Source organism: Pleurodeles waltl, chromosome 11 (assembly GCF_031143425.1).
Source record: "Pleurodeles waltl isolate 20211129_DDA chromosome 11, aPleWal1.hap1.20221129, whole genome shotgun sequence".
Lineage (NCBI taxonomy): Eukaryota > Metazoa > Chordata > Amphibia > Caudata > Salamandridae > Pleurodeles > Pleurodeles waltl.
The window spans coordinates 522,037,787-522,064,327 of NC_090450.1; the positions used below are offsets into that span (position 1 = coordinate 522,037,787).

At 42.2% G+C, this 26,541-nt stretch overlaps 1 protein-coding gene across 1 annotated transcript in view; it reads left to right on the forward strand.

Moving 5' to 3' along the window:
- The window catches only part of SLC9A9 (solute carrier family 9 member A9), a 2,563,562-nt gene that overhangs the window by 135,196 nt on the left and 2,401,825 nt on the right, over nucleotides 1-26,541 (forward strand). The window contains exon 2 of the mRNA XM_069213904.1: nucleotides 6,526-6,728. Within this exon, the coding sequence (XP_069070005.1) occupies nucleotides 6,526-6,728 (203 nt within the window). The remainder of the gene's footprint in view (nucleotides 1-6,525; nucleotides 6,729-26,541) is intronic.

A 26,541-nucleotide genomic window follows, 5' to 3' on the forward strand; every position in this document is an offset into this window, starting at 1 on the left:
GATTAATAACGAACTAGTGCGTGCCCGACCGAGCTTGGCTCTGGCTTGTCTAGTCCACCATCTTGCTGACCACACCTGCATTGAATACTATTAACACTGAATCCCATTTTAGCCATTCCTGACCAAAGAAAGTGCCATGAGATGTGATCAAATGCTTGTTCTATCATTAAGTATTATCATACCATCCTGTTTGGTCAAAAGTTTGACAGTATTAAATAGAGCATCAGCATTTTTTATATGACTACTGTTATGAAGACCAAGTATAAATCTGTGTTTCTGTAAGCTAATTGACTGCTCTATAATCCTTACAAGCTCCACCACCAGTATTTTTGACTATATTTGGGCATCTGAATTAATGAGCGAATTAGGCCTGTATGATCCAAAATCAACCACTGGCTTGCCTTTCTTTAAATATACAGCAATATGGATGAAATCCCATGATCATGTTTTTTAGAGCCCTGCCTCAGTACTCTGAATAATCTGTAAGAATGCAGGTGCTGAAATCTTATAGTAGGTTTCGTAGAATCCAATAGGTATTGCATCCTCACGTGTTGCTTTTCCATTTTGTATCATATAGCAAATCTATAGTACTGATCACCCCATCAAGAGTACTGTCCACCTCTAGGCTTTTTTTTGGACCAGCATTGATCTGGCAGAGCTTTATTGTTCATTAAAATTGTTCCATCTCTTCATCAGAGCAGATTGTAGCTTCCCTGTATACTTTATGAAAGAATTGTTGGATTTCTTGTACAATACTACTAATATGAGTATGTTTGATCCTGTGTTTGTTTGTAATATGCTCCAAAGTTGCATAATTATTTATTTATTTCATTTTATGAGCAAGTATTTAACCATAGATTTCTATAGTCTTCTGAATCAGGAATACAGCAGCAGCTTTCTCTTTAATACAACAGCTAATATGCACATGCATTGCAACCATTTGCAGACATGATTCCCTCTCATGTTCTCACCAATGTCAAATTGCCTCTACATGTGCAATTTCAAATTCCCTCTGTGCATCTTCTATAGTTTGATTCTCCATATATTCCTATTTTCCCTATATGCACCATAGTTAGTTACAGCACCTCTCTGTGGCATTGACGATATCCCAAACCACATGCAAAGGAGCAGAACCAGTATTTGCTGGAAAGAGTTCCCTTATATGCAATCTTGTTTGATCCCAGAAACCCAAGTCCAAAAACAATAATGAATTGAAAGTCCCTCTTTTTGTGACTGATTCATGCGTATTGTATCTTAATCAGACTATCATTGGATTATGATATCTGATGCTGACACTGAACTAATCTATATTTGCAACCCAGGTAAACAATTGTTTGAAATAAATACCATAAACATCTGTGAATACTGAAACCTGGCAGGTTATAAGTAAACTCTGGTTCCTGGTCGTTCAATACCTGCCTTAAATCTGTTAGCCCATGCACCTGAATGAATTTGAGCAATGCAGTTAGGACCTTCTGCATGCTAGATATCGCATTTGGTTTGAAAAGTAATTTTTATAATCAATTACATTTTAAATCTCGAGTAACTCACATAGATCTCTCCCAATTTGTTGATTCCAAGTTTAAATAATTATAGATACTTGGCCGAACTAAATTTGGGCCATTTCTCACAAAAACCTCCACGTGACCCTCTGTGCCCAATGTCCATATGTATCTGCAGCTGACTTATTATTATTACATTTATTTTCGTTGTTTCCGTGAATCAATGTTGCAACCCTTCTAAAATGAGTCCTATGTGTGGTACACACAACTAAATTGTACACTAACTTTAAGCGTCTAGTAGGCAAATTATATTCATCTTAACCAGACTTAATGCTTTGTTCATAATTTGTTGCTTTTTAGAGTTGTTCAAACCCTGTACATTCCAACTACGAATGCTAAGGGTTGACATTCTAAAATTAAGATATCATCAGTTCCAGGTCTATCTATTCAGACACACTTTGTCTTGCTTATCTAGGCTCCATCATGAAACAAAGTTTATAAAGGGAGAACATTTGGAAGACCCTTTTCTAGTAAAGATTAAATTATAGACCGTACCAATGGAATCATCCCTTTTACTTTCCCTTTAGAAATAATCCACCCAAAGTGGCCCACCATTAACAAAACTGTGTCCCTTGACCCATTCATATAATCATCACCCCCTTCCCTCACTAACCCCATCGCCCTCCCTGCTTGGAAGAGTTGTCCCCACATGTGCTGCCTGATGATAAAAAAGTATTAATAAAGGGAGTTTCTGCAAAACATGATTATTAAATGAGTGTGGCATGTTGCCTAATTACATGTACTCTTGACTATCATCAACCTTATCATATTAGAAAAGAGGTGGAGAGTGAGTTATGAATCAGATTATTCCACTTCACTTAGACCAGGAGCCTCCTTTTACTTTGATTATTTTTGGAACATTTTTAGCAGCAGCAACAGAGTTATAAAAATAGGTCTGGCCTTGCCTGATTATCTTTAGTAATGCTAGTTCTTGTAGAAAGGCCTTTTTTATTAATTCCTCAAAAGACAGTAAGCGAAGCGTCATTTGTTGCCATCTTTCAATAGTTAAAAAGTAGAAATTGGAACATTTGAAAAACATAATATTCCCGAAAGATACAGGGGTATTTGGGGGAACCTTCAAAAATATAGATTGTTGAAACAAAAAGCTTCCTGTATATACCTACATGGGTCTTGGTTGAGACTCGGTAGTCTAATTTTTTTTAAACTGATGCCTATATGACCTCTGCATTTAAAAATCAAAATCCTAGCCCGTCAAATGTGGAAAAGGTTTCTGAAACAAATTTACAACACATTTGTGTATATCACCCTTTTCTGATCTTTTTTTTTAACACCAAACATCCAAAGGCTGGTCTGGTGCTGGCACTTTCCAGTGTCTTTCATTGCACATCCTTAATAGCGTTCTCGTGTTCGTCAACCAGATTGATGACTCAAGCTCTGACTTCCTATTTCTATGCAGTCCGCTGCTCAAGATCCCTAATTCTATTGGATATAGTGTCAGTAGAGTCCATGATACCATGAATAGCTTGTTGGGTTTTGAGACAAGATACTTGGGTATCTTTCTAATGATTGTTGGTTGTTTTCTAAGAATTTGAATCAGATGTACTATGATGTCAAAAGCTGGATTGGACTCATTGTTTCTGGCGCACAACATGACCCCAGTGTTTCATGCTCATTATTTTGTGAGGGGCCTTCATCATCTAAAGCCTCAAGTAAATGGAAATGCTTAGCTGCTATTGAACCAAACCCAAGTCATAGGTGATCAAGTCACGGCCAAGGCATTACCAATATACCTCTTTGTCCCTTTTGAATCTGAGAATATTCTTACAGCTTGTCTGTGTGGGGTTACTATCAGGGAGTATCTTCAGACTCTATAGACTGGAATGTAGCAAAGTCTTTTGTCCATCTGATTGTCCCACCTCCTTTTTCCTTGTTCAATACAATAGTTTGCTTTAACCTTTTTACCAATCCAGCTATCCTTTTCTTTAGGCATACTCCCATTTCTTTGTCATATACTGTTTTTACAGTGTGAGAGCCTTCAGAATCTATAACCTACAGCCCTGTTTTTGCCATAAGCACTATATCCACTTTTTCTTGAGCTGCAACCACAGCTGTAAATGACAGGGTTCTTTCAGCTATAGAATCTTTTTGCATTACAGAGCTCTCATAGTCCTGGTCTTGGGCAGTTGTACCTGGATGTGGACCAGCCGCATCACATGTAGTGAGTTTTGATGTTTTCTTTACTTATGTCGTTAGCATTGTAGGCATTGAATCAATAATATCAAACAGTCTATTGACCCCATTACCCCTAAATGCCTACTCAGCGTATTTGCACTTACTTCCTTTCCATTATGTCCATTATGTAGTGGTTCCCCCAAATGATTATCTTGTGCCTCTGAGTTTCCTGTCCCCTGCTTCGTCTCCTGCTCCAACCAGAATACAGCAGCATCCCTCTCTTTCTGTCTTCCATGTTAATCTGTGTATGCACTGCTTGTTCTGTCCCTGCTGTGAGTGACGTTTACTTGATTTCCATAATCTGAGGGAGGCTGGGATGTGGAGAGGAATCTCTCATTTGAGACGTCATTGCTATCTGCTGAACGATGTGAGATTGTGCTCTCAGTGCCTCCTTCACCTGAGGTACCAATTGCTTTATCATGCACGTACCCGTGTGCTGAAACCTCATGCTGTGCTGTAAGAGGTGAGCCCTTATCTTGCCCTTGAATTATTGCACTGTGACTAACTGTTGGATCCAACAGCGACTATTCCAGGGTGTAGTGTGACAAAGCATCATTGCTACAGAGAGAGCAGACTGGGTGGCATAGTTTGTTGATCAGGCCTACAGCTCAGTTATTGGTTGTGATTTCTCAGATGGTGCCTTCCCCCAGTTGAGGAGTGGTTTAACATGGTGGAACATGCAGCTCCTCCTATGACGTAGCTGGAGCTGCTGTCTGCCCCTTTCACTGTAGAACCCCACCTCCGCGTTGCTTTCCACCAGACGTTGCTTTCTGCCAGGTGCAACTATGGTGCACCAAATGTCCAACCAGGTACAATTTGGATTCAGTTAGCACTAAGTAGCGGTGCATGCTATTGCCTCTTGGACCCACATTTCTCTGGCCACATTAAAAACATTACTTCTGGGCTCATAGCGCTACACCAAATCCCCTTACCAAGCAGGATCTATTAGCCTTGCCAATGTGTTTGAGCCATGTTGTACACCAGCGTGGCTGCTGGTCAGCATGGCTGAATGTTAGTGGTTTAGGGGAGAATCACATGGATTGTTATAGAGTGGAATGGTGAAGAATGGAGTAGAGTATTTGAGCTTGGAGTGGCAGATAGTGTTATGTATTGGAGTGGCATAGTGTGAAGTCACATAGAGTGGCATGCACTGGAATGGCTTTTAGTGGAGGGGACTGGTGTAGAGTGCATTGGGGTAGAGTGTTGCAGAGTATAGTGGCATAGAGTGCAGTGGCATTGAGCATAGTGGCATTGAATTCAGCGGTATGCAATGCAGCGTCGTAGACTGCAGTGCTGTAGATTTGAGTGGTGCATAGTAGAGTGAAGTGGTGCAGAGTAGAATGGTGTAGAGTGGGGTAAAGTGGCATAGAGAGCATTGGCACAGAGTACAGTGCAGTGACATAGAGTGCAGTGACAGAGTGCAGTGACATAGAGTGAATTGGCATAGTGTTCAGTGGTTAAGAGTTAAGTGGCATAGAGAGTAGTGGCATGGATGGGAATATAGTGGCGTAGAGTGTAGTGGCGTAAAGTAGATTGTTTCAGAGTAGAGTGAAGCGGCATAGAGTGGAGTGGTGCATGGTAGAGTGCAGTTGCGTAGGGTGGCATAGAGTGTAATGGTGTGAAGTAGTGTTAAAGAGTAAAGTGCATTGGTGTAGACTGAATTGTCATAGAGTGCAGTGACATAGAGTGCATTGTTGCAGAGTGGTGTACAATACAGTGGTGTAGAGTGGAGTTCTGCAGAGTAGTTTGGTGTGGCCTAGACTGGAGTGGTGTAGAGTGCAGTGATGTAGAGTGGCAAAGAGTGCATTGGCATAGCGTAGAGTATTACAGGGTAGAGTAGAGAAGTGTAACATGAAGTGGCATAGAATGTAGTGGTGTGCAGTGATGCAGGGTAGAGTGAAGTGGTGTAGAACGGATTATGCATGGTATGGTAGCGCACTGCCATTACCGACGGGCACATTTTCAAATGAAATTACCATTACACTTGTGCAGGCATACCGTTTTACAAGTAAAACTTATAATGCACAAACAAAAATGTGTGGAAATTGCATCACCTTGGGTAATGATTTGTTTTGATCACATTAAAGTTTTTTTTAAAGCACATTTCCGAAATAACAAATATGCACTATATTTTTGATCCTATTTCTGTTATATTCTGAAATACTAACACAGTTCATTTAAATGTTGTGGTGGCTAGAAAAACACCTTTCCCACCCCCAGTATCAAGCAAGGTTGTCACATAAATCCTCTCACTTTAAAGTCAAAGAAAGAAAAGTAAACAAGCACCGTCGGAAAACAGCACCTCTCATTTGACCCCGATCTTTGAAAGTACAACAAATGTGACAAGATAAGAAGAATATTTAAAGTCCTGTTTACAGAAAGCAAGTTTGTGGAAGAATACATTAAACACGGTTTAGGCAATGGGAGGGACAAGCTGAACCTGGAGCGCCCAAAGCAGATAAAGCCAACAGATAGAAAGCAAGATAATATGAGTTACCAAGCACAAAATCGATGATAATCAGTTAGCAGAATACATTCCTTGGTCAGCGTTCTGAAAGTCCCCAAGATGTCTTTAGCAAACCAGATAGCTGTAAAGGTGAAAAATTATATTGCATAGGCTTTTGTTTGTTGTGATGTATATGGCTGTAAATATTTTCTAAATTTATGCGAATATCTTGTTAGCCACTGTATTCGTGTGATTAGTACTGTGGCTACATTTTTATTCTATTGATGATCAAGCTTGTTCTCTTTTTTTATCCAAAATCTTCAGGTCTCATAATGGGGTTAATAATTCGGTATTCAACAAAGGCTTCGAATCTTGATAGCGGAGAGGTGTACGGCTGTGAGAAACTGAAAGGAAATCCAGGGACCCTGCTAATAAACATTACAGAACATATCTACGAGTATGCATACAAGAGGGAAATAAGCCAGTACAACATTAACAACCATCAAGGCAACATGATGCTAGAGAAGGTAAAACACACATAAATATTAGTCAGTTAACATGTCATAAAGAATGTTTTCTAATACCTGTACACATTTTTGATTTTTCAGTGCATTAAATGTCACAGTTTAACACTGACCTTGATATCTTAAAATGTAATTGACCTTCTTTCAGTCCAAACTTGTACTGTGTTTTTGATCCCATCCAAAGGGAAACAATTCATTGCAAGCGCTCCAAAAAAAAACATCTTGTAGATTTGTGTTGAACAAAATCCAAAATATTACTTGCCAAACTCTTCAATCTTCCCACCAATCCATGACCAAAAGTAAGTAGGTGTTTTGTATCTGTATTTCAAAACCACCAGTTAACATAATGACATTACCAGAAATTAAAAAACGTTGGCTTTGGTCCTACATATGACATTACAGGAAATCACTTCACACGACATTGGTCCAACATAAGAAAAAATGATCCACATGCCATCAGGAGAAGTAAGTGACATGACATAACTGACAACATTTTAAGCATTGTCTTACACCCATCTTCACTCAAAAGGTGATGGGAGGAATTCTTGCAATTTTTCTAATCACTGGCAATCACTCGAGGTAGCATCCCTACCCATCGGTCTTTTGCTCATTATGCCATCCCAGTTTTCACCCAACTATATGCAAATCAGTCTAGACCCTGTTCCTCATGGGAACAGTCCAACACCAACTACCAAGCCAGCTCCTCCCTGACCGGAACACAAGCAATCTAGGACCAACTTTGCCCTAGTTATGGGATCATCAGATAGGTACAGCTTGTCGACAGTGAGCACGGGATCCATGTCTGGGTACACTGATTCCACTTAGGGCAGTACATAAAACAAACAAAAGGCGATGGGAGGAATTATTGCAATATGTCTAACCACTTGCAATCACACAGGGTAGCACCCCAAACCATCATTCTTTTCCTCATCATGCTACCTCAGTTTGGACCCAGTCATATGCAAATCAGTCTTTACCCAGCTCCCCATGGGACCAGTCCAGCCTGAACTGCCCAGCCATGGTCCTCCCTGAACCAGAACACAAACAACCAAGGACCCGTTTCTCCCTACTTTTGGACTCAAAGGCGGGTTACCACTTGGTTCCAGTGACACTGAGCACAGAACTCATCTGAGCATATCACTTCGGGCAGTACATTAAATACAGAAAAGGTGATGGGGGAATGCTTACAGTTTGTCTAACAACTGGGCTGAAAGGCTACCCCAAGCAATTGTCAGTGGTTAGGCAAATTACAAGCATTAGTCCCATCACCTTTTGTGCGTTTCATTATACCTTTCTCCGCCAACAAACTTAATAAATGCAGTGCCGTGTTGTCACTCGGAAACTCCAGTAGCTGATGTAAGCAATTTCTCTTCCTGATAAGGATTTGACCTCCACACAGTAATCACCTCAGGTGACATCCTGGACAGGCCTCTGTTCAGGTAGGGCACATTGACATTTGAGAATCAATGTCAGAGAAATGATCTATACATGATAGTTATTTGAAAGCAACTTGGAGTGGAAACAAGAGGATGGGTCACAATATTTTAGAAGAGTTGGAAATTACAGTGAGGGGGTAAAAGAAAATTTACAGCATGATGTTGGTTTGATGGTTTTCTTCAGGGCTTATGAAATTTCTTCCTTTCTGTTGGAGGGGTGTTTAAAATCATTTTGGGCCCGATGTACGACCTTTTGTTTTGCGACTTGCAATTTGTGATCCATTTGCGAATCGCAAATTACGAGTTGCAAAACAAAATGTACAACAGTGTGAACTATACTGTGATTCCCAAATGGGTTGTAATTGACCTGCCTCATTAAAGTTCATGAGGCAGGTCGCAATTTGCGGCCCATTTGGGAATGGCCACACTCACAAGGATGGTGGCCTGCTAGGGTCAGCAGAACACCATGTCTGTGACTGCTTTTCAGCAAAGCAGTTCCTTTCTTTAAAATGCATCCCGCTTTTCTTAAAAGGAAGTTTTCTTTTCTATTTTTCAGAGCAGGCAGTGGTCCACTGGACCACTGCCTGCTCTGAAAAAATATTTTTGCATGCATTCACAAAGGGGAGGGCGTCCTTTTTGCGAATGGGTTAACACCAATTTGAAATTGGTGTTAACTGTGATTGTTTTGCGACCGCATTCACGGTTACAAAACAATCAATGCCCTCAAGATGCCCCTTCCTAATTCCGAGTCGCATTGCACACTGACACGCAAAATAGGGATGGTACACCGTACCTGCCCATTTTGCAGTGGCAAAAGGCTATTTTTCCCTTTTGCAACCGCAAAAAAGGCGTTGTATTTCGGGAGTCAGAGGGAAATCCAGTGGTGTTGACTAGGAGTCTGCTGACAGAGTGGCTAACAGTTTGACATAGAAAAGTGAGATTAGAGAGCGGGCTAAATCTGATCGAAGGATCTTTGTGTCTTTGCTTTGGTTCCCCTGTAAGGCCTGCTCCAGAATGTCCATGCTATGTCAAGGGACCTCCCTAAGCACATGTGACATATTTACTGTGCCCCTCAACAGCAGCAGCACAGATAAAAAAGAGTAATATGCAGAGTGGCAGCATTCTCCCTTCAGCTCTGTCTGACACAGTACTGTGAAAGTGCTGGCTGGAGGCTTACGGGGTGAAGGACTGCCAATGCATGGCGGTCTTGATGGGACAAAAATGTGCTCCACGCTCAGCTCAGCCCAGGTTTCAGCAGCACCACCCCCCACAGGCCCACTGGCCGGGAGTCAGGCTGGCAGCTGACCTAGACAGATAGGAATGGGGAAAAGCCAGATCTGTCACTGACAGCTGAGTTGAGCCTCAGGCTGTGACTGCCTTTCTGTTTACTGTGCTAAGAGTTCACTGCAGGTGTGCTGCCCCATCTAGGAAGGCACTGTTCTCATTCTGATCTCTGAAGGCTGGCAGACATGGCTTAAAAAGCTGAAGAAATGCAAAGAAATCAGAACGTGTAAGAAATCGCTAAAAAGATGTAGTCTCCTGGATTGCGAAGATTGGCATGCTCTTGCTCTATTGACCGAAAATCCTACAAACCTCTGAAGAATCACTGAATATAACCACTGCTTCTAATTCTATTTTACCCTCACTTTACCCTTTTTCCTAAAATGATAGGTGGTTTTGGCCCTGTTTACACCACAGGAAATCGCCAGGCACCTCAATAACCGTCCATCGCCTTCCCAAGTTTCTTCACTATTTACCAGTGTTTGTATAAATATGTAGAAGGCCTCTTCTCTGGCCTTCGTGATATTTCGTTTTTTTCCTCTAGATAAGAACCATCACTCTAGACACTGGTGGACACCAAACAGGTGAAAAGCGATTAACAGCACATTCACCTATTACACCACTACTGTTAGAGCGTCTGACCTTAATAAGTTAACTTACAAGGGAACGATTAACCTTTTGACTCGCAATTAAGATGTTCTTACCATAACTCGAGTACATAATCAATATTCAATGCACAATAGTCAATAATCAACAACAATCAATAACAGTAATAATCAATGGAGTCAGTAATTGTCACGCACCATGACCTTTCAGTCATGAATAACCACACCTTTTAGTAAAAGTTAGAATATTTATTTCCCTATATTAACAATGCTAAGGTCATGTAGATTAATCTCAAAATCAAATAAACACATACATAAACTATACTGGCTGTCCAAAGTGGCAGAAGAAATGTAATCTAATCAAAGCTTGAACTACAACACATTCTAAAGTGATGGTGCAAATCAGTAACAAAATCAACTGCGTCAATGTAATTAAGCACGTCTCATGTCAAGACGCACAAGAAAAGTGACCTTTTTACTCCATTCACATGTCATTGATTGGTTTGTCTTGCAATGTCCTCATCATCCTGCTTGTCAGGTAACAATATTGTTGCAGCTTCCACTCCAGTCAGATCTCCATTGTTCTTCTCCTGAGAAAGTCAGTCTCACACATTACATACAAAATGTTACATTAACAGGAACATCATCTTCTAGCAGTCGGTTCTCATGAGAAAGCTTCTGTAATAAGCACATTTAAACAATACAATAGAAATCACAATTTAATTCTCTAGGACAGCCATTTTATTAAACTTTGAGAAATACAGCTTTGACATGGGGCCTGGAAAACTAGGCCAAGACATCTGCTAAGTTAAGGCCTACAATTAATAAAGCTAAAGTTTACTACATAACCCTTAATATGATATACTACTACATTAATCTACCAAATATTTCATATTATTAAATCATTGATTAGTACATTTCGTAATCACATTTTCAAATGTGTGCATTATTTTTCTATATTATTAAATTTTCTACACAAATCACTTGTTCAGAATACATGAACACTCATTATTAGTTTTTATTAATTCACCTGTGCTAGCAGTCCCTCCTCTGATGACTAAATATGTCACCACAATAACTACCACCCACAAATGTTTGCATCAGCTAAAATTCAACTCCTTCATACTTTTGTTTCCCCTTTGAATTTTCCCTATACAATATTTCCCTCTTCTTTTCTTCCCTCCTCTGATTATTCTTTGACCTTTTAAATTTAATTATTTTACATAATTTGCACAATCCCCATATTCCAATTAGACAAACCACAACAATTAATATTCCCTATAATATTTTCAATAGGATCCCATTCCAAATGTTGCTGAGCCAATGTCCCACTGGAGCAATAACCCTTGCCAATCTTTTCCCAAACACCTGGTTCTTGCAATTCTTTCAAATCAGTACCTTCCTTAGATTAGTAAGTAAGTCTTTTTTCTCACTACTGTAATCAGGAATAAATGAACAACAATGTCTAGAATTAATCATTCTACAGACTCCACCATCCTTCGCTAAAAGAATGTTTAAAGCAAGACGATTTTGAAGAGTCATAGCTCTATCAGCAGCTAACTCAGTATCTATCAGGAGTATGGGCCCTGAAAAATTTGTCAGCATTTTATCCACAATAGTAGACAACCTTTGAATCCTTATCAAATTCAGAATGACTCCCACTGAAGGAATCACTGCTCCAAATATATCTCCCACTTTAGTCGAAGAAAACACCCTCCTCTTTCTCTTATGATGTAATTCAGTCACTTTCGGAAATTTCTCCAAATCTTCCATTTGATAAATCTTTGGAAAAACTATCCCCAAATAACATGTCCCATACCATCCTCTTGGAAGACGGTAATAAGTATTAAGACCACCGATGTAATAAATCCCGGGAATTGCAGGGCCCTGTCCATTCAACATAAACGCCCATTTATTCTGAAACAAAAATTCATGCCTACATTCACTCTTTCCCACAAATAAAGTGTCAGTGCGCAATTTAGGCCTGTATATACAAAGTTTCCCTACGTGTTGTGCATCTAAAGCTAATTTCCCTTGCATTTTAATTGCATTATAAGCATATTCATTCCTGTAAGTCCTTTTCTCTAAGCCTTCTTCTAATTTCTCCTCTAATGCCTTTCTCCTGTCATCTGCGTGATCTAAGAGGCTTTTCTCTAAAGGTGTAAGCAAGCATTTCAGATTATTTATATGCACATAAGCTGTGCCAAACGTCAATGTAGGCTCAAAGAAACCTCTAACTATTACTATGTCATTATCCTTGGCTACTCTTCTCCAATACCTAATTATAGGAACAAACGAAAACACAACATCATAATTCAAGTAAAAATACTGAATGTACTCCTGGTTATAAAATCTTGTTAGTAGCAGACTACAACTTATTCCATAAGTTAATGGCAGACTATGGTAGGTGACTCCTTCCTCGACTGATGAAGGAATCTATGTACAAACATAACAATTCTTCTCATCCATTGTCTCGACATACTCACTCAACAAGCGATAGAAAACATTAGAAGAAAGTTCTCCTAGTGCATTAGTATCCCCATGCAAATATTTCTCATCTAACCTAAACTTCTCTATTGCCGTTAGTGCAGTAGTCATTTCAAAAGCAGAAGTATGGTTGGCTTCACTCTGATCAAGAACAGACATACCCACAATCAACACCACAAGCAGTATCCCACTCATAATCGCCAAACCAATACTCATATATTTACAGCGCCTAGCATCTCTATCCTGCTGACTAATGTTACTCATGATCTGTAAAGAATCAGAAAGCAGAAGAAAATTTAGAAAAAACTTGAGGCAAAAGCAAAAATAGACAACTCTTCTTTTAGCAGTTATTTACAGCTCTCAGTCTCACTTCCAGGATCCCTTGTCAAAAATCGGTTAGCAGCTTTGTCAAAATCAGGTTTCAAAAGTCAAATCAGGTTATCAATGTCTCTTCCGGTTCCTTTCAACAGTCTCTTTCTCCATAAAGTTCTCTAAGATTGTTTCAACAGTTCAGTTTATCATCTTCCTTCAGGTGCCAAAATACTGACCCGGAATCTCTCTATCAAAGCAAAAAGACAAAAATGTTTGCTTGCATTCATTCATAGTTGCATATTCCCATTCAGGACCTGCATTATCTTCGACTTGCTATTCTCTTTGTTTTTAATTTTTGATCACCATTCAGTTCTCCTTCACTTGGATCTTCTATCCTTGTGGTATCTACCTCTTCCCCGATTGTTGGTTCAACAACTACTTCTTTTCCTTTTTCTACTTGCAACTCCGGCCACTTATCTCCTTTCAGTGGACCCTTTGTCAGTGTTCTTTTCAGAGTTGAACTTGAACCTTCTCATTGTTCTGCAGTGTTTTCTCTAGACGGACCTGCAATCGGTTCAGGAGGAGTCAGATCACAATGGCTTTGATCCACCTCAACTCCTTCCCCTTCTGGGCCTGGCATTTGCTCTATTTATCTCTCAACATCGTCTGCTTCTGGGAAAGCCCTCCTCTGACTAGGCTCTCCGTCTGCCTCAGTTGAGATAGGCTCTCCGTCATCCTCCGGGAGGTCTTCTCCTTCGTCTCTCACAGGAGTGACGGAAACGTCTTCAACGGGCTCAGATCCAGTCTCAGTTCTCCTTTGTTCTTTTTCTGGCCCTGAGACTTGTCCCACTGTTGTTGGCACTCCCAACAATGCTTCTTCATGATCCAGTGGACATGCCACTTTCTTCGTATGACTTGTGTGAATCCAGTTCGGAATTCCAGCACACTTCACAGCTGTTGTAGTTGTCAGAACTACCTGATAAGGTACCTTCCAACAAGGCTCCAAACACGTTTTCCTCACGTGTTTCTGGACCACAACCCAGTCTCCAGCTCCCAGATTGTGCCCTGGATAATGGATCGGTGGCAATGTGGTGGCTTCTGCCTGCTGAGACAAAGAGCAAACCACATTAGCCAGACCTTTGCAGTAATCCAACACCATATCATCTGTAATGTTGACAAGTGCATTTGCAGGCACCGCTTATAACCTCATTGCTCTGCCCATGAGGATCTCATGTGGCAACAATCCTGTCTTCTTGTTGGGTGTATTATTCATTGACATCAACACTAAAGGCAATGCGTCCGGCCATTTCAAATTCGTGGACTCACACATCTTTGCAACTCTTGACTCCAAGGTACCATTCATCTGTTCCATTAGTCCTGATGCTTCAGGGCGATAACTACAATTCAACTTCCGCTCAATGTTCAGTGCTGCACACAGTAATTTAATGACTTCATTATTGAAGTGACTTCCCCTATCTGATTATTAAGAGATTGGAAATCCGAAACGCGGTATCAGTTCCCTAAGCAGTAGTTTCGCAGCTTTGAGGCTATCATTTCTTTGTGTAGGGTAAGCTTCAATCCAGTGAATAAAGATGCAAACAATCACCAACACATATCTATAACCTCCACACACAGGCGTTGCAATAAAATCCATCTGCATTCTGCTGAATGGACCTCCCGCTCTTCAAATGTGGCTTAAATTAACCACTGTCACTTCCCCTGCATTTAGTTGTTGGCAAATGACACAATGATGGCAAACTGCTTCAGCAACTTGTCTAAACTTTGGGTTGAACCAATCATGTTTGAACAATTGAATCATTGCATCCTTCCCAATATGTGATGGACCATGATAGTACCTTGCCATTTGAGATAACAGACTCTTTGGCAAAACCAGATGACCCTCTTCTGAAACCCAGAATTCATCTTGTCTTTGCACACATTTCATTTTGCTCCATTGACGTTCTTCCTCCCTGTCAACATTATTCTACAACGTTTTCAATTCTTCCAAAGTGTCAGTTACTTTCAATGCATAGCTTGTACAAGTTTTGTCTTCTTCAGATAACAGTTCGATATACAGTTCAGTGCGCAAAACCTTGCGACTTAATCTTCATATCTATTTCCCAATGACACAAAGTCCTGCGACTTCAGATGTGCACTGCATTTCATCACGGCAATCTTTTCAGGCATTTGAATAGCATGAAACAATTCTTTAATTCTCTCCCCATTTCTCACTGGTGAACCAGAACAGGTCAGGAAACCTCTCTGTGACCACAACTGGCCAACACCATGGTCTATTCCAAATCCATACTGGCTATCTGTATAGATTGTAACTTTCAGCTGAGCAGAAACATGGCACGCTCTAGTAAGGGCTACCAGTTCTGCTACTTGGGCAGAATACACTCCTCGAAGCCAAAAAACTTCCAAGGTACCTGTAATTGTGCACACAGCATATCCTGCTCTCAGTGTCCCTGTATTGTCTCTTAGACAAGGACCACGAAAAAGATAATTTGGTCATTTTCTTCCAATCAGGTATCTCTAATGTTGGGTCTCGGTATTGTGCACATGTCAGTTACTTCAAGACAATCATGCTCAACATCTTCCTCTTTTTCAATCTCAACATTTTCACTCGGAAGTAAGGTTGCCGGGTTGAGCACTGTACATCTTTTCAATGACACATTTGGTGACCCTAGAATACTCATTTCATATCTGGTCAATCTCGCACCAGTCAAATATTGGATTTTCGTCCTTGTAAGTAGAATCTCAATAGAGTGAGGGACCATTACAGTCAGGGGATGTCCCATCACAATGCCTCTGCACTGTGTAAGGCTCTGACCAACTGCTACATCTGCACACAAACAACCCAGTAAGGCTGCAGCAACTGGGTCCAAAGTAGCTGAAAAATATGCTACTGGGCAGTATACACCTCCATGGACCTGTGTCAAGACAGACAAAGAACATGCATCACACTCATGACAAAAGAATATGAAAGGTTTTGTGTAATTAGGCATACCCAGCGCTGGAGCTCTGCACAGACTCTCTCAGTTCAGTGAACGCCTTCATCTCAGCCTGGTCTAACACTATTGGTAAGGTGACTTCCTTATGAGTCAGCTTCTGCAATGGTCTCGAAATGACTGAAAAATTTGGAATCCATTGACGACAATAGCCTACCATCCCTAAAAACATCCTGACATCTCTCTGTGTAGTCGGGGATTTATCTGCAATATGGTTATAATCCTTTCTCTGGATATCTTTCTTGAACCCTTCTCAATCTGGTGACCCAAATATTTCACTACTTTCTGACAGTACTTCAATGTAAGCGGAGACACTTTGTGACCATTCTTTCCCAAAAGGTTCAATAGGGCAATCGTTTCATACTTACACTCATCCCTTGTTTTGGACACAAGCAGCAAGTCATCAATGTACTGCACCAAGGTTGATTAGAAAGGCAATTCCAGCAACTCCAAATTCTTTTTTAAGATCTGATTAAATATGGTAGGTGACTCTGAAAACCCTGGAGGAATTCTGCACCAGCAATAAACTCGATCCAGGAATTTGAAACAAAAGAGAAACTGACTATCCTCATGAGGAGGCACAGAAAAGAGAGCTTTTGACAAATCAATTATAGTGAACCATTCGGCATCACATGGAATCTGAAACATTATCACAACTGGATTTGGCACCATGGGACAACATTTGACCACAATCTCATTTATCTTTCTCAAATCCTGAACAATTTGAACTTTTCCACAGGGCTTTTTCAACCCCATTATTGGTGAATTAAATGGACTACTTAATACTTCCTTCAGAACCCCTTGCTTTATGAAGTCTGCAATTATCTGGGCTACTTTCATAAGGACATTTTGCAGCATGTGGTACTGTGGAAGTTGAGAAAAAATTGCATTTGGCTTCACAGTAGTTTTGACTGGCTCAACTCCCTTTATCAAAACTACTTCTTTTCCTGTCAAATCCCACACTTTTTCCTTAACCGTTCCCTGCAAATCAGGATGAAGCTCTTTCACTGTAAACATCTGAAAAAATTCAATCAGAGGGTACTCCTCATGTGTAGCCTCACTTTCCAACTCTGGGGCTTGGTTATCTTCATCATCACTATTCGTCTGAATCTCAATTCCATCATTCGAACAAGTTATCGAACACATCGTTTTACACAGCAAGTCTCTTCTCAGTAGGGATACTGGACTTGACTCTCAGACTACAAATGTATGCAATCCCTGAAAGTTGCCAATCTCAACTTGAACTGGATCTGTAATCGGGTTTGTCAAATACTGGTCTACTACTCCCACAACCTGCACTGTTCTGCTTGAAAGGGGAAAATTTAGAAATTCTACGCTTCTCACTATAGAGCATGTAGCTCCCATGTCAACCAAGAATTAAACCTTTGTAGTGTAGCCATTTTTAATATAGCTTCATGCACGTTAGTTTAACATACTAGGCCGCTGAGCACTTTGCCCTAGATATATTTTATTCAACTTTGCACTGTTATTTTACAATAACCAGTTTTACGGTCTTGTTTTAGTTTCTTCTATCACACTGTTTAGCTTAGTTCAGCACTGTGTTCTCAAATAATGCATTCTTGATCGCCCTGTGCTTCAGTCAAGGCTACAGTCTGGTACATTGCCGGAAAATGTGGTTAAAGTTTAGTCTCCAGTATTCGTAGAAAATACACATCCTTACGTAGGGACATTTTCTTAGAACATCTGCGTGTTAGTTATAAAAACACTTTCTAGTCCTACTACACGTCAAGAGGGAGATTCCAGTCAGGAACCTACAACTAGATGCTGAATGCCCCGTTGCAGATGCTGATGCAGATTACAGGCCTTTGCTCAGGTATGAGGGTTGATGTCCTCCCGGGGGAACCTGAAAGGCAAGCTTAGAGCTTCACATGCTGTGCTCGAACTATAACTTAGAGAGAAAATAATCTAGCGGCACTATGATAGCCTTATTCTTGTGCTTCACTCTCATCGTTACTATTTTAATCTTACTGTGTTGTGTAGTTCTGGTTATTGCAGCTCACGCTTTGCTATCTAAAATGCAGTCGTTTTATTAAACCAATCTTTAAAACTTGAAACTGCCTTTGTCATTTATATATGAGACCGTACTGTGTATGAGAGAACCGGTTGTGACCTGAGTGACCACGACTTCCCTGGGAAGTGCTAAGATGTCATGCGCTCGGCTGCCCAATTGTCTCTTCCATGTGGGAGAGATAAGGCACTGCTAGTTATTAGGAGCAAAACACGGATTTAGAGCGACAAGTGTCATTAACCGTGGGTCAGACTCAGTCCCCCACACTGTGAACGATCTTGCTGCTCAAAATCCAGTAGTCTCATTAGGATAATGAGAGCCTACGCGACACCTTGTGACCCATAACCTTTCCCTTCGCATAAGGCCCTCTTTGATCTACTTCTAAGGAAGTTGCAAGCACACATGGCTCCTCATCTGAACTGTCAGTCGTCCATTCATCATTTAATCCATTCTCACTGTGCAACGGGAATTGGTGCACTGTGTTACTACTTTGGTTATTCCTCTGACCTGTGACCTGTTGAGAAAGCATCATCTGTTGCTGTTTCATCTGGGCTTGAGGTATTCAAATTTGCTGTCTAGGTACCACGGGAACCTACTGTTGCATTGGCTGCAATTGTGACATTTGTACACGTGGCATTTGCACCTGCTGCATGGGCTGGAAATTTTGCACTTGATTCACATTATTCTGAAAGTTTGGATTTGGACCTCTCTCTTTTGGTCCTCTCACATTCTGGAATGAATTGATGTAATTACTCTGCTGAACGACACCTTCCTGCACCATCAACGGACACTCCCGTTTCCAATGTCCAAATGTTCCTCAAATGTAACATGGCAATAACTTCTTCATTCCCTGCACATCATTCTGTACCACTACAGTATTTAAGTCCAGACCACGATTCATGTTTCCTCCACGACCTCTACCTCTCATCTGGGGCTGAAACATCATGTTTCCCTGCTGCTGCTGTGGTAACTGCTGTGGAAAATTCCCTGGCACTCCTATTTGAGCTGCTTTAATCTGCATCACCATCGCCTTCTCTTTCAGATTTTTCTGCTTCAACTCAATCTCATCACTACAGTATTTCGCATACTGCAACACCTCATCAATCGGCTTTGCTTGCCAGCAAATCAAATGAATACAAAATGTAGCATATCTATCGCCTCAATTGACTCTGTACCACTGTAATGCTTATATGCCTGCAACAGTCTCTCATAACACACATATATTGACTGTAGGAGACTGGCCTGGTTTGCAGTGGGTACTTTGGGTACTTACACCTTATACCAGGTCCAGTTATCCCTTATTAGTGAAATGTAGTAGTGTTCCAGCAGCTTAGGCTGATAGAAGTAGCTATAGCAGAGCAGCTTGGGCTGAACTAGGAGACATGCAAAGCTCCTGCAACACAATGCAATTTGAGAAGAGGATTTGGACTCACCACCCCAGAGGATTTTTATGGGCCTGATGAAGACTCTGTTGATTTTGTATCTTTGTCCCCACCCTTGTCATGCGACTTACCATCCTTCTTCATGCTGTCCTTGTCACCCCCTGTATGAACTTTTCTGTTCACCCTTATTCTGATCCATTTGTCTGCCTTCTTTCCCAATTCTTGGGGAGAGGTCAGATCTGAGTCCACAAGATACTGATGCAACAAGTCAGACACACAATTATTCAAGAAATGCTCTCTCAGAATCAAGATATATAGGCTTTCATAGTCAGTCACTTTACTGTCATTTAACCAACCTTATAGGACCTTCACTGAACAGTCTACAATGTCTGTCCAGTCCTGTGATGACTCCTTTCTGGTCTCTCTGAACTTAATCCTGTATTGTTCAGTGGTTAAGCCCAGACAATCTAATAGTGCACTTTTAAGAATTTGGTAATTATCTGCATCATCCTCTCTGACAATAAGGAGTCTGTCTCTCCCCTTACCAGAGAAGGATAGCCACAGGATAGCAGCCCACTGCACATGAGAGACCCTCTGAACTTTACAGGCCTTCCAAAGTGCAGCAAACCACTTATATGTGTCATCACCATCCTTGTAAGGAGGGTCAAATTTATGCAGATTCCTAGAGTCAAATGAAGGTTCCCTAGCATTTGACTTTCTGAAACTGCTGCTGCCACCATGGGGAACTAACCCCAAACCCTGCCTTTCCTTTTCCACAGCCAGGGATTCCCTGTCTAAGGCCAACTGTTGCTGCAATAGCCCCAGTCTGGCCTCCTCTAACCTCAGCTTTCTGAGTTCCCTATCTAGGGACTGGTCCTCAGAGTTAGATGTGTGGGATACCTCTGAAACAGAGGTAACATGGGAATGTACAGACGCTGATCTTTCTCTAACTGGAGGCACTCTAGTGACCTGGCCTTTAGGGGTGAAGGGAGCCCTACTAGTGTGTGAACCCTTCCCACTCCCAGTTACACTAGGGGGCTTGTTAACAGAAAGATCAGTGGAAGGACCATCCCCAGGATTATCACTGTGCTCCTCTGAGCCTGCCTGGTTGGAATCTTCCTCTACCCCCCGGCCCCCAGCCCCCCTCTGTCTGACCTGGACGAATGCTGAGTCCCTGGTCATCTTGGAGGAGAAGATTTAACAGGAACTCCTTATTGGGGTTCTTCCCAATCCCTAAACTTCTTTCAATACAGAGATCCCTCAAACTTTTAAAGTTAAGATTCTCATACGTTGTTTTCACAACTCTAGGGTTGCTTCTACAGAAGACATAATAAAAGAGAAAATGTTTAGGAAAGTGAGTAAACAGTTAGTAGAATAAAAGAGCTAACTTTTTAGAGAAAAGAAGAAAACTTTTTAGAACTTTGTAAAAACTTTTGCAAAGTTTAAAGAACTTATTAGAAAGTTAGAAAATTACTTCTAGATATATACTATATATGCTCTAAGTATTGGAGCAAGCTTTTCTTGTGAAAAGCACTAGTAACCAAGTGGTAAAGCAATTGCAAGTACTTATCCCACTGCTGCATCACCAATGTAGGAGGCTGGCCTGGTTTGTAGTGGGTACGTTGGGTACTTAGACCTTACACCAGGTCCAGTTATCCCTTATTAGTGAAATGTAGTAGTGTTCTAGCAGCTTAGGCTGATAGAGGTAGCTATAGCAGAACAGCTTAGGCTGAACTAAGAGACAATCAAAGCTCCTGCAATACCACTTATAGTTACACAGTACTTATACACAAGTAAAGACAATACTCAGTGTTACCAAAAATAAAGGTAGTTTATTTGGGTGACACAATACCAAAAATATCTTAGATGCAATACTCCTTCTGGAGGTAAGTATTATACACAATATATACACTAGACACCAAAATAAGGCAAGTAATTAGACATAGGATAGTGCAAACAATAGGAAATGCTATAGAATGCAATGAGAGAAAATAGGTCTAGGGGCAACAGAAACCATTTACTAAGAAAGTGGAATGCGAAGCACGAATTCCCCCCTAGACAAGTGTAGTGTGTGCAGAATCGCTGGAGAGTAAGAATACAGTAAAGGTAAGTAAATGACCCCACCCCAGAGCCCAGAAAACCAGGAGTAAAGTACTGCAAGTTTCCTTAGGACACACTACTCCTCGTGATTAGAGTTATTGCAAGAACCAACCAAGTCTGCAAACAACAAATGGTGGATTCCTGGACCTGAAGACCTGCAAAGGAATGAGACCAAGTCCAGAAGTCGAAAGAAGTTCCAGGAAGGACAGGAGCCCCTGCCAACCCAGAAGAGGGTACAAAAGAAGAGTCCCCGATTGATGAAGACTACAGTAATGCACCCTAGGAAGATGTCAGCGGGGTCCTGCGTGATGCAATGGATGTCCCACGTCGTGAAGTTCTATGCAGGCGAGTTTTGGTGCTCGATTCCTCTAACTAGCCTTGGTTCTGGCAAATTTGCATTTTGCGTCAACTGGACCAAGGAAGGACCTGGGGGCTTCAACTCTGTGTGAGGAGGAAGAGACTAGCTTAGGCTGAACTAAGAGACAATCAAAGCTCCTGCAATACCACTTATAGTTACACAGTACTTATACACATAGCCCTCAGAGCACCAGATAGCACCCACGGGAGTCCCAAGACACGGGGACAAGGAGGTACAAAATGTGGTTGGTGCAGCACTACAAAGGAAGGCCCCACGCCAGAGAACAACTCAGCAAGTTGAGCATCGCAGGATAGAGTGCTGGGGACCTGGGCCAGGCTGTGCACGAAGGAATTTTGCAAATAGTGCACAGAGGCCTCAGGAGGTGAAGAAGACGCAGTGCACAGGGGTACTGTTGTTCTGGGGGAAGGCAAAGTCTTGCCTCCTCCAAATTGGGACAGCCGGACCTCAGGACAGGCTGCGTCGATGGGGTCCAAGGAGAACGCTCGCCGCCAGGAGAGGAGTCCAAGAGAACCGGTCGTCGACTTAGAAGGTGCCTCTGCGAGCAGCGGAATGACTCCGTCACCCCACAGGAGATTTCTTCGGTCGTTCTAGTGCAGGGTGAAGGCAGGGAGCCCTCAGATCGTGCACACAGTGGAAAGTGTTGCAGTTGCTGGCTGGAGCTGAAGTTGCAGAGGAAAAGTATGCCTTCTGGATACTTTGTTGCTGTTACACTGGTTCCTGGAGCAGGCTGCGGTTGATCCGAGGTCAGAGGATGAAGTAGTAGTTGCAGAGGATTCCTGCTGGAAATGTGCAAATAGAATCTGAAGAGAACCCACAGGAGAGACCCTAAATAGCCCTGAGAAGGGGATTGGCTACCTTATCAGGCAAGGACCTATTAGGAGGGGTCTCCAACGTCACCTGCCGGCACTGGCCACTCAGAGGCCTCCAGAGTGCCCTCACACCTTGCAAAGCAAGATGGCTGAATTCTGGGACACACTGGAGGAGCTCTGGGCACCGCCCCTAGGGTGGTGATGGACAGGGGAATTGGTCACTCCCTTTTCCTTTGTCCAGTTTCGCACCAGAGCAGGGGCTGGGGGTCCCTGAACAAGTGTAGACTGGCTTATGCAAGGAGGGCACCATCTGTGGCCTTCAAAGCATTTCCATAGGCTGGGGGAGGCTACCCCTCCCCAGCCTGTTACACCTTTTTCCAAAGAGAGAGGGTGTAACACCCTCCTCCCAAAGGAAATGCTTTGTTCTGCCTTACTGGGACTGAGCTGCTCAGACTACAGGAGGGCAGAACCCTGTATGTGAGGTGGCAGCAGCTGTAGCTGCAGTGCAAGCCTCAGAGAGCTGGTTTGGCAGTACTAGGGGTCCATAGTGGAGCCCCGAGGGTGCATGGAATTGGCTCCCCAACACCAGATTTGGAATGAGGGGACAATTCCATGATCTTAGACACTTTACATGGCCATATTCGGAGTTAGCATTGTGAGGCTACATATAGGTATTGACCTATATATAGTGCGTGCATGTAATGGCATCCCCACACTCACAAAGTCCAGGGAATTGGCCCTGAACTATGTGGGGGCACCTTTGCTAGTGCAAGGGTGCCCTCACACTTAGTAACCTTGCAACTAACCTTCAGCAAGTGAAAGCTAGACATATAGGTGACATATAAGTTACTTAAGTGCAGTGAAATAGTGTGTGCACTATTTCATGCAGGCTGCAATTGCAGGCCTGTGGAAGGGTTTGTCTGAGCTCCTTATGGGTGGCAAAAGATATGCTGCAGCCCATAAGGATCTCCTGGAACCCCAATGCCCTGGGTACCTAGGTACCATATACTAGGGACTTATACGGAGGGTCCAGTGTGCCAATTGAAATTGGTAAATGAAGTCACTAGCCTATAGTGACAAATTTAAAAGCAGAGAGAGCATAAACACTGAGGTTCTGCTTAGCAGAGCCTCAGTGACACAGCCAAACGCTTTGCACACCACACACTTTAGGCCATAAGTAATGAGCACTGGGGTCCTGACCAGCAGGATCCCAGTGAGACAGGCAAAAACATACTGACATACAAGTAAAAATAGGGGTAACATGCCAAGAAAGATGGTACTTTCCTTCATCTACTCCTCTGCTTCCTGAGCTGTCCTGTCAGTCCTCTGTCAATCAAAATTCTTGGGCGAAATTCTCGTTTTCAAAAACTCAATCGCCTTATAGTAATATTTCATTACCTCAGGAGATGGTTCACCTGTATTCTTGTCTCTCTCTGGTTCACTTGTTGGCCAATCTACACTCCTCTTACACTTGATCCACAGATCAGCTGGAACTACTATCTCGAGTAATGTGTTCAAGTCCTCCCATAAGCAATTTGCAAGTTTCACAAACCTGTCTTGACTGCTGATACCACTCTACTGGCTTCTCTCTCAATTTTGGATAATCATTTGTAAATGACAGAATGTCACTTCGTCTCCAAGGGACATGAACAAAATTTCCCCATGGAATCTCTCTTATTGGTAAGATTTTCACTAAATCTTTATCCTGCTGTGCATTTGCAGTCAGCTCCAAAGAATCCCTTTTCTTTTGTCTCTCTTCTTTACCCATCTGCCTTCACATTTGTCTAATGCTCTCCAGGTCTGAGCACTTTGAAGCAATTCCTTATGGTGTGCCTTCATTCCGGCAGATCTCACGTGTTCAAAATCTTTAGCCTCAAAATCTAATCTGTAATTCCTTTTCAAATGCTTTGTTTTCTCTATTTCTATGCCGTATTTCTCTGCCAAGTCTGCAAATTTTTGATGCACATTGCTCACCTCTCTCGTAATCTTCGGGCACAAATATCTCAACTCTGTCTCTGTGTAGGATTCTAACCTATTCACCCCCATAGTTCCCTCAATGAGTTCACCCGCTTCTTTGCTTAGCCTAATATAATTCAAATGCGCCTCTCCCTTAGGAGCACTCTGTGGGGTATTCAGCTTGTCTAACCATTCAGTCAGCTGCTGAGCTGTCAAACCTTGTAACAAAATGTTACTTGCTTGGACCGGTGGCACCTGCTGTGCAACAGCATTCGGGGTCTGCGGTGTCAGCAATTTCAAACGGTGACTAACGTTCAACCCTGCCATAGCATCTGGAAGTGCTACAAAAATGGACTAAGGTCTAACAATGATCTTGATCCGTCAAAAATCTGTCCCACAGGAGAGACTACTTGAACATTTTCATTATGTCCTCCTCTCATTATATTCTGGGACATTGCTCCCTGCTCACCTATGGTAGGTTTCTTCTGTGCAAATAATGGTATAGCTGGGCCAACAGTAATAGGTAGCGATATAGCATCTGGGACTGTTCTGGCACTACGCTCTGTGGGAGAGTAACTCCCATATTTTGATTCATCATCGGAGTCATATCTGACTGTGTCCCTCTTACTGGAGTGAATCTTGGCATTACCTGCGGCTGCATATGGGGCAATAAAACTGGAGTTGGTTCAGTCTGAACCAGCATCGGTCTCGGGTAAACCTGCTCCGTAGGATCCATTAAGTTTCCATAATGGGCACATCAGGATAAATTCTCTGAACCTGTGGCAGATGCACCTGATTCTGCACTACAGGAGTTTTAGGCACATTAAGACCCCTCTCCATGGCATTCTGTGTCAGGCTACCATTAACCTGCATCTGATTCATTGTCCCATTATCCTGTGTCGGGACTGTCGGATCGGCACTGGTACTTGGACCACTCTCATGTACTGTATATGGTTGTGGACAATCTCTCAAAAACTGTGTAATAAACTCATCATCATCCAATTCCTCTTCCACTGTTGAAGACTTTCTAGCCTCCCTACTCTCGGACGGACTTTTGTTAGTCTTTCTAGTAGCTTTCTTTCCCTCCTTCTCATTCTCCTGCGTGATTGCCGGAAACAACTTAATTCCGTGCAAAGTCTCTATCCTCCAAATTTTATGAACACAGTCCCATCTAGCCTCCGCTAGAGTCTTTTCTGCCTTTCTCATCCTCCTCTCAAATTTCTGTTGCTCTTGCTGTCTGGCTACTAGCTCCCAAATCGCTAATGCCTCAAACTGTGCAGGTCTCGGAAGGGGCTTCGATTTATATAGCACTATCCTTAAATGCTCCAAGACCCTCAAAGTGAACGTTTCATTTGTAGGAAACACTAAGTTCCCGTCCTTTTCTGTCAAGTTGCACCATTGCTCTAGCCAAAGGCATGGTGCAACACCCTTCTCTTCCATTACAATGTAATCTTGTGTACCTTCTGGCAGTGTAGCCCTTCCTACGCTCGTTGTAATGTACGTATCTCCCCTTAGGGCACTTTTTAAAGCTTTGAAAAATGTCATCTTTTCTACCTTTTTGTTATTCAAAATCAAATCAGGAAGTGACTTTTAATCGCAAGATTCCTTTCACCTACGTTCTCAACCAATTGCCTCTCATGGACGGCTGCCAATCCGTCAGCGACCCTTCTCACTAACCGACCTATCCCAGCGCGGTTCCAATGACGTCACACGCACTGCGGCTGACAAAGTCTTGTGGCTTGTCCTCCCAAACTCTGATTCACACAATCCAATGCAAAAATTGTGAGCGCTTAACCAAAAAACAAAAACAAATCTGCTGGTTTACTACAGGAAAGGTAACACAATCGCTTCAGAAACCTTACAGATTTTTCACTGATGGCTCTTCCTGCACTTACAGCTACTGCTTCTTTCTCAGTCTCCCAGATTCGCAAGCAAAGTTTGACCCAGAACTTTTACTCTCAACTGATCAGTGGGTCTGTCCTGGTGCACATTACTCACACTCTGACTTGTTGACCACGCCCAAACAACC